The sequence below is a fragment of the Temnothorax curvispinosus genome, unplaced genomic scaffold (genome assembly GCF_003070985.1).
Source record: "Temnothorax curvispinosus isolate PA1 unplaced genomic scaffold, ASM307098v1 QBEX01007734.1, whole genome shotgun sequence".
Lineage (NCBI taxonomy): Eukaryota > Metazoa > Arthropoda > Insecta > Hymenoptera > Formicidae > Temnothorax > Temnothorax curvispinosus.
In genome coordinates, this window is record NW_020217514.1 from 573243 (window position 1) to 580882 (window position 7640).

At 32.8% G+C, this 7640-nt stretch overlaps 2 protein-coding genes across 2 annotated transcripts; both read left to right on the plus strand.

The window, feature by feature from the left end:
• The first annotated feature begins 964 nt into the window (after positions 1–964).
• On the plus strand, positions 965–4983 carry LOC112457368 (odorant receptor 94a-like). The gene is made up of 5 exons (XM_025020374.1): positions 965–2029; positions 2455–2554; positions 3402–3509; positions 4621–4776; positions 4874–4983. The coding sequence occupies exons 1-5, from the start codon at positions 1248–1250 to the stop codon at positions 4925–4927; spliced, it is 1200 nt and encodes a 399-aa protein (XP_024876142.1). The 5' UTR covers positions 965–1247; the 3' UTR covers positions 4928–4983.
• Positions 4984–6233: 1250 nt separating this feature from the next.
• On the plus strand, positions 6234–6889 carry LOC112457331. Its single transcript, XM_025020312.1, has 2 exons — positions 6234–6793; positions 6859–6889. Exons 1-2 carry the CDS (start codon positions 6234–6236, stop codon positions 6887–6889), a joined length of 591 nt encoding a protein of 196 aa, XP_024876080.1.
• The last annotated feature ends 751 nt before the right edge of the window (positions 6890–7640 follow it).

Below are 7640 nucleotides of genomic sequence, written 5' to 3' on the forward strand. Positions count from 1 at the left end.
TACTTTCTCCCCTTGGTGCATAATATATTATTAATGTTTATCACTTGTAAATTAAAAAATTAATAGTTAAATCAGAATATCATATCAAAATAAAAGTAATATTTGTTGCAAAGGTATGTCTTTTTATTATAGAATTTAGGAAAAATAAAAGTTTCTTTATCAACATAGAAAATGTGTTTTTACAATGTATTATAATATTTTTATGTGACATAATATTTAATATGCGGTTAATGATAAAATTATAACATTTTATAAAGAAACCAATTCTTATCTCTCAAAAATCTACTGTCTTTAATAGTAGATACAGTTTACTATAGCATTTATAGGTTTGCAAAGTTAAACGTAATATTTAATTTGTATCTATTTATGTAACAGCAATATCTGTATTAAATTTAGTATAATAATTGTCGTTATATTAAAATATATTGTCACAATATATTAAAAACTTCTACTTTTTAATTTTTCTACGGTCTTTTTATTAAATCAAAAATTGAGGACGAACCTGAAGTATCAGCTTGTAGGATATGAGGATTTAATTCGTAGATAAGCCTCCTTTGAAATGTTTGCAGTAGTATTTCGCAGTATTAAACCAGGTTAATCTATAGTCTCAAGTTGACGAAGTTCACGTTGAGACATGGTCAGGTTTCGATACTTCGCAATGAAGTCGACGAAGTGCTATAAGATAATCGTTCCTTCACAGTAATGATAATTAAAAGGAAGTTTACAGTCACGTGCATCTCTCTACAATAAACATAATGAAAAAAGATCATACTGTTATAAATATTCATATATTATTGCAACATTTAGCCATAAACTTCTTCATTTGCCTGCGACAATATCTCTCTAAGTCTTTATTCGAGAAAATATTATTGATGTCTCGCTTAATTGCGACTGAAAGTAACAGAATATTTTCTTGTCCCTTTGTACGATAACGTATAATATACTAATGACAGCCCAGCAGAAAAGTAGTGACCGAAGGGGACTAATGAATAGCCGTAGATCCATGATCGTCTGAGAGCGACTTTCAAAACGCTACAGAAATTCGACGTATAAATCGAAAAGAAGTGTGCGCGCGATGATAAGATCATAATATGGACGAACAGCTTCTATGTTGTCTCTTCTATATTGTGCCGGTTTAGTATTAAACATATAGTGGCAGTCGTACGTAAACTATATCCAAATATCACGAATATTTAAAACGAAAGCCCATTGTCTAACTTTTATCACAAAGAAGAATTGCCGAGAATATGGATTTTCAAAACGTTAATCCCCTGAACGTTCGCTTAAACGTTCTCTCGGGCAACTTGCTGCCCTTGAAACCAGGTGACTCGCGATTTCCTACAACATGGAGGGTATACAGCGTATTGGTGTGGCTAATTGAAATAGTTCTAACAATCGTGTTAATTCCCGGTCTGATCCTGGTATCACGGGAAAAAGCGATGAACGATGGCACAATTCTTTGTGTAGTTACTGTAGATGTGTTTTTTATGACCGCGCGGATTCACTCGCGCAGGCAGCTGGTGAATCGACTGATTCGGAAACTGAACGACACTCTACGCTTTGCGGACGAGACTATGAAGAACGTTGTGACAACGACTCTGCAGCCTATGGAGAATCCGCTCAAGTTTTACTGGCTGTCTGGCTGGTTGGGTGTCTTCGTGTGGGCCTGCTTACCATTTCTGTTGATCTTCAAAGAGGTTTCCTTCTCTTACGAGAACTACAGGACGCCAGCAGTCTTCTCCAAACAGCCCTTCTCGTTTGAAGTCTTCTTACTGGGCAGCATCCTCCTACTGATCGGTAATATGTACATTTTTGTAAAAAAAGTCAGCTTGGATGTTTATATGATACATCTTGTACTACTGATAACGGCGCAGTATCGATTTATCTCTACAAAACTCGCGACAATATTTCGAGACGGAAACCCGCTAAGTTACTTCGATGAATCTCGTCAAAAGTACTGCTCCGGAATAGATCGATGGGTGGAGAAAGAAATGATAGCGTTATGTCGACATCACAACACTGTCGTTCGGTAAGTAATTTTGCTAAAACGTACTTATTGCTTAAGAGAAAATGCATTGACAATGGCCAATTATTAAAGGAATTTCAAACCCAAAAATTGACTTGGAATTTTCTTCTCTCTTAATTTTTATTTTAAAGAATCAGATTGCACTTTTATGTAGCTCTATGTTTAATTGTGTTATTATTTTGTCACATATTTTAATAATTTAAAATTCAATGTCATTATATGTATTAATAATTAAGTAATTTTTGACATAATATGTAAGACGAAAATGTTTCTCGTGTGCCATATCGAAGGTTGAGCAATACAAGAAATAAAGATTTGGCGGATTAATAGAATTTCTATATTTAAACTAAATTCTAAATATAAAATATTAATAGCATATTTTATGATATATCTTATGATATATCTTATGTACGAGAGCTTTGTTTTAGCTTATCATCTATGTTAAAGAAATTACTGTCTTTGAACTTCAGTATGATCTATGTGATCAGCGTCTTACGGTTTTGTTTTATCGGTATCAAGTTGAGTATAGTAAGTAACAAATGCTATAATTACTCAATTAATAATTCTATTAATGTTGACAGTTAATATATAAGTGCATTATAGACAATTGTTATCGGTTGATATAAATATGTATAATGGAGCATTCTTTTTTTGTCAAATCGGACGGGGGTGTCCCCCCTGTCCAAAAATGGGGGCAACCGAATACCGAATGTCTTTTAGGGCTCATTTTATAGCTATATGCATGTTTTAACTCTATAGCTATACTTTTGTTTTAACTCTGGCTTTTTTAAAAAACCAATATGGCGGACTCAATATGGCGGCTAAAAATTGGGAAAACTGAACTTTAAAAAGCAATATCGTTCATTAGAGCGTACTAAAGCGGTTGTTTTTTTAATGAAATCCAGTGGTACAGTGTTTTTTCCGTCCCTAGTAACGAATTTGTACTAAAACTATTAAATTTCAAAATGGTGGAATTTAAATGGCGGCCAAATGCCAAGAAAATGGTAGAAAATGATGATATTATTAACTGAGACTTATATACTGTTCATTACCAGGGATGAAGAAAACACTGTACCACTGGATTTCATAAAAAAAGCAATTGCTTTAGTACGCTTTAATGAGCGATATTGCTTTTTAAAGTTCAGTTTCCCCAGGTTTTGGCCGCCATATTGGATCCGCCGTATTGGTTTTTCAAAAAAGCCAGAGTTAAAACAAAAGTACATGCATATAGCTATAAAATAAGACCTAAAAAAATTTTTTTGGTTGCCCCCAATTTTGAACAAGGGGGGTGTCCGATTTGACAAAGAATGCCCCGTATATATATAATTTATTTATTTATAAATTATATTATATAAATGATATATTTTTACTTCAGGTACCATCAACAAATTTGCCGGAAGCTCTCTCGATTGTCATGTTTGCGTGTGGCTCAATAGTGCAATTATACTTGTTGTGTTCTTGCGTTCAACAATTGATAGATGCGGTAAGTTGTAATATAATATTTACAAAACTTATTTTTTTCATAGTAAGTTTTTAAAATTATAACTATATTCATTTATACATTGATTTATTTATTTATACATTAACCTTCCGCCGGCGTCGCCCATTCCACCGGTCTTCCGCCGATCCTTCGCCGATCCTCCGCCAACTCTCCGCTGTCCTGCGTCCACTCCACCGATTCTCTGCCAACCTTCCGCTGGCCTGAGTTCACTCCACTGATCCTCCGTCAATTCTCCGCCGACTCTCCGCCGGCTGGCGTCTTCATTTATTTCTTATTATTAAAATTAAAAGAAAAAAGCTTTTTAGTATAGACCTCTACCTAAACCCTCTTTCCTCTTACTTTTTTGATCGTAGACGGTTTTTTTTTTACTTTTTAAGTTATATTTTTCTCTCTAAAATCTCTATATATATAGAGATACATATTTATTTTGCCCGCGCATTGCGCGGATGTACCCTCGATCCGCTGACCCGCCACTTTTGGCTCACTTTCATTTTTTGGCTTTCAACAATGTTTTTCTAATGCTTTTTTTCTGTCTTGGTCTTTTTTCGTTTTGCATTAGTAGAAATTTTCCCAATTGAGCTTCTTTTTTTGGGAGGCATATTAATATCTAAATTATAAACCTAACTGGAAAGTAAGAAATGTAATATCTGCAATGCTTAATGATTTCTAGAAAACAATTTTCAATCTGTCAAACATATTTCAATTCAAGATATATAATTTTAGACAATTTTGTATGGGGGCCCCTTGTCCCCGGGTTCAGACCCCTTCCCAAAACCCTCTACGAGGGTCTAGTTAGAATATCATGAGATAGTATACCAAATTTGGTTGTTCTAATTTAAAAACTGTAGATTTACATAGCGGACAAACATACATACATACATACATTCATTTTTATATATATAGAGATTACTAAAATTCTATTCTTTTCTCTATCTTTGTACATTTAAACAAATAATTGTCAAATATACATATATTTAATTTGTGACTCTTAAGTTTTGATCTATAAATATTGCATGCAGCAACACTATTTATGAACAATAATTATAGTAATTATATAAATTAATTATTTATTATTTTTGTATGTTTCATTTAGAGTCAGCAAATGACGAATATAGCATTTCACGAAAAGTGGTACCAGTTTAGACCATCTGTGCAACGTACATTCATGTTGATGATAATAAGTAACAATTTAGAGTGCAAGCTCTCGACGTGCAAGAAATTTAATTTGTCTCTACCCTCATTTATGACGGTGAGAGTTAATGTATTTTTTATATTTTTACCAGTAATGATTATATTAGAATTTTATGTCTGTGTGTTTCTCCAAATTTCTTCTGGCAATCTTTTAGATCTTAAATCAATCGTATTCGATTGCTCTTCTTCTCTTACGAGTACATGAATAGTAATGAAGGATATATAGATTACTTAAATGCGGCATTTCTGAAATCAAAACTTTATTTTTGAAACTAATGGTAATAAATTTGTGGCTAATTTAATTAAAATTAGTAATTATATTAGAAATATCTGTAAATATTATTATGATGTAATTTCACAAAAATAACATTAAAAAAAGATTAAAATAGAAATTAAAAACAACACATCACAAATTAAATAATTTAACGATTTATGTATTTAAATAAATCTATACAGGAATTAGTTGCACTTTTGTGTATGAGTTATTTATAAACACACATTTAACTTTTTGTTTTAGAAATCATTCTTCTCATAGATCATCTGATATGAAGAAAATTTACTTTAAAATACTCACTTCAAAATGTTATGTAAAATGATATTGATACAACCAAATCTAGTTTAGCACGTTGTAGATTAATGCGTATTTTTCCGTTGATGGGATTCATATTAGACATATTAAATTTCTTCGATTCTCTGAAATTTCATTACTCTACAATTCTGCAATAATCGACAAGGAATTATATTGCTTCTTCACATCGCAATGCAAATTACAACTAAATCCATAATTACCTATGTATCATACTGTAGTAAACCTAATGAGGAAGATAAGGATAATTATTGTTGCAATAAACTCTCATTGCAACATTTATTGATGAACTTCTTCATTACTTAGCTATATGAAGAGTAGAAAATTATTGTTTAATGAGAGACATATTGCAATAATTAATCTAGGCAATGTCCATAGAAATCGTCAATAATTAAAAAAAAACAAAATATAATTAATAAGTACGTACAACGTCGCATAATATATTAATAACAATCAGAAGAAAGTAAGAATAATAGATTTCCGAAAATTGATAATGACTTACCAACGATTTTTACATCCAATAATTAAACTGTTTACCTATTTTCTTTTTGATAGAAAACAACATGCGCGCGATGATGGCATGCAAATAAAGAAGTAAGTACGTTTAATACTAAAGGTAGCTCAAGAACTAGTTATACTAACTTTGGCCATTAAGTGTCATTATAAACTTCTTTTCCCTCTGTGTTTAAAGAGAAAATTTTCAGAAAGATGTCTTTAAGAATTAGTCGACTAAACCAGTCAATTTTTTCCAAATTAACCATAATGACGTACACTTGTCCGGCATGAGCAAACGCTTCAATTTCGGTCACACTCAGTTTTAAACTCACGGTGGTATAGAATGACACACGAGCATCGAAACCTCTGAAAAATCGGTCGATTTTTATACGGCACGTTTGACAGGACACTCTTTAAAAAAACAGAGTGTCGAGATGATGGATTTTCAAAGCGTAAATCTTCTAAATATGCGAATAAACTTGATTTCCGGCAATTTGTTTCCGATGACAACGGATAACTCGCGATTCCCCGTTGGCTGGAGGATATACAGCGCCGTTACATGGCTGATTACTTTAGCCATAATCACTGGATTTTGCTTCGGGTTCTTCATGGTGTCCAAAGAGAAAGCTATAAACGAGGGCATGATCGCCATCGTGTTCATCATAGAAATATTTTTCATGATCGCCCGTATTCATTCGCACCGTGATCTGATCGTACAATTGATTCAGGATATAAACGACATTCTTCGCGTCCAGGACGAGACTATGAGACGCGTTGTAATGGCGTCTCTAAAACTGATGTATTCCCCGTTCAAGTATTACTGGGTGTCCAGCGTGACGACTACGCTAATTTGGATCGGCATGCCGCTCACGGCGGCCTTTAAAAAGAGTATCTTTTTCTACGAAGATTTCAGATTACCGTTCGCCATCTCCAAGCAACCGTTCTCGACAAAAATTTTCCTGTCGGGAGGTCTGCTGCTGATGCTCTGCAGCGTGTACGTTATTATAAAGAAAGCCGCTGTAGATATTTATACGTTGAATTTCGTGATGTTGATGACAGCGCAATATCGCTACATCTCGGTAAAACTTGAAGAAATATTTCGGAAAGGAAATTCGCAGGGCAAACGTGACAATTCTGAAAAGGAAACTTATCCTGGGACTGACTTATGGGCAGAAATTGAGATGAGAGCGATATGTCGGCATCACAACACAGTGATTCGGTAAGTAGCAAGCGAATATGTATCTAAATGTTCGTTGATAATAAATTGTCTTAAAACTACTTTTACTTCACAGCTCGCTCAATTATTGTCAAATTACCATTCCTGCAATTAAAATATCTTTTTAGTATTATTTATTTTGACTTACATGTATAACATATTGCATCCTTTGTACTTCTTTCAGCATGTCGTCTATGTTAAAGAAGTTGCTGTCCTCAAACTTTTGTTTAATTTATATAAGTAACATTTTACGGTTCTCCTTTATCGGAGTCATGTTGAGTAATACAGTAAGTAATATTTGCTAATATCAAATGTTTTAAAAATCTTTTTCTTGTAATTTAAAATGTGTAAATGTTAAAGAAATAAGAATTAAATATAATATTATAGACGGTGCTTCACATGCAATACATTTCTTTGTAATAATTTACAATTACTCAATTTGCAAAATTTATATTAATATTAGACGCATTTGATCCCGAAATTACATTTAAAAATTACAAACATAATTAAAAGAGAATAAATTTTGAAATCGGTTATTTATTTATTTGCATAAATTACAATATCCAGGTAAATGCAATGAGAGAGAGAGAGAGAGAGAGAGAGAGAGAGAGAGAGAGAGAGAGAG

Coding starts and splice junctions, on each gene's coding strand:
- LOC112457368 (XM_025020374.1), top strand. CDS start 1,248: ATGGATTTTCAAAACGTTAATCCCCTGAACGTTCGCTTAAACGTTCTC. Junction 2,030..2,454: donor CATCACAACACTGTCGTTCG/GTAAGTAATTTT, acceptor GCTTTGTTTTAG/CTTATCATCTATGTTAAAGA. Junction 3,510..4,620: donor TTCAACAATTGATAGATGCG/GTAAGTTGTAAT, acceptor TGTTTCATTTAG/AGTCAGCAAATGACGAATAT.
- LOC112457331 (XM_025020312.1), top strand. CDS start 6,234: ATGATGGATTTTCAAAGCGTAAATCTTCTAAATATGCGAATAAACTTG. Junction 6,794..6,858: donor CTGCTGATGCTCTGCAGCGT/GTACGTTATTAT, acceptor TGTTGATGACAG/CGCAATATCGCTACATCTCG.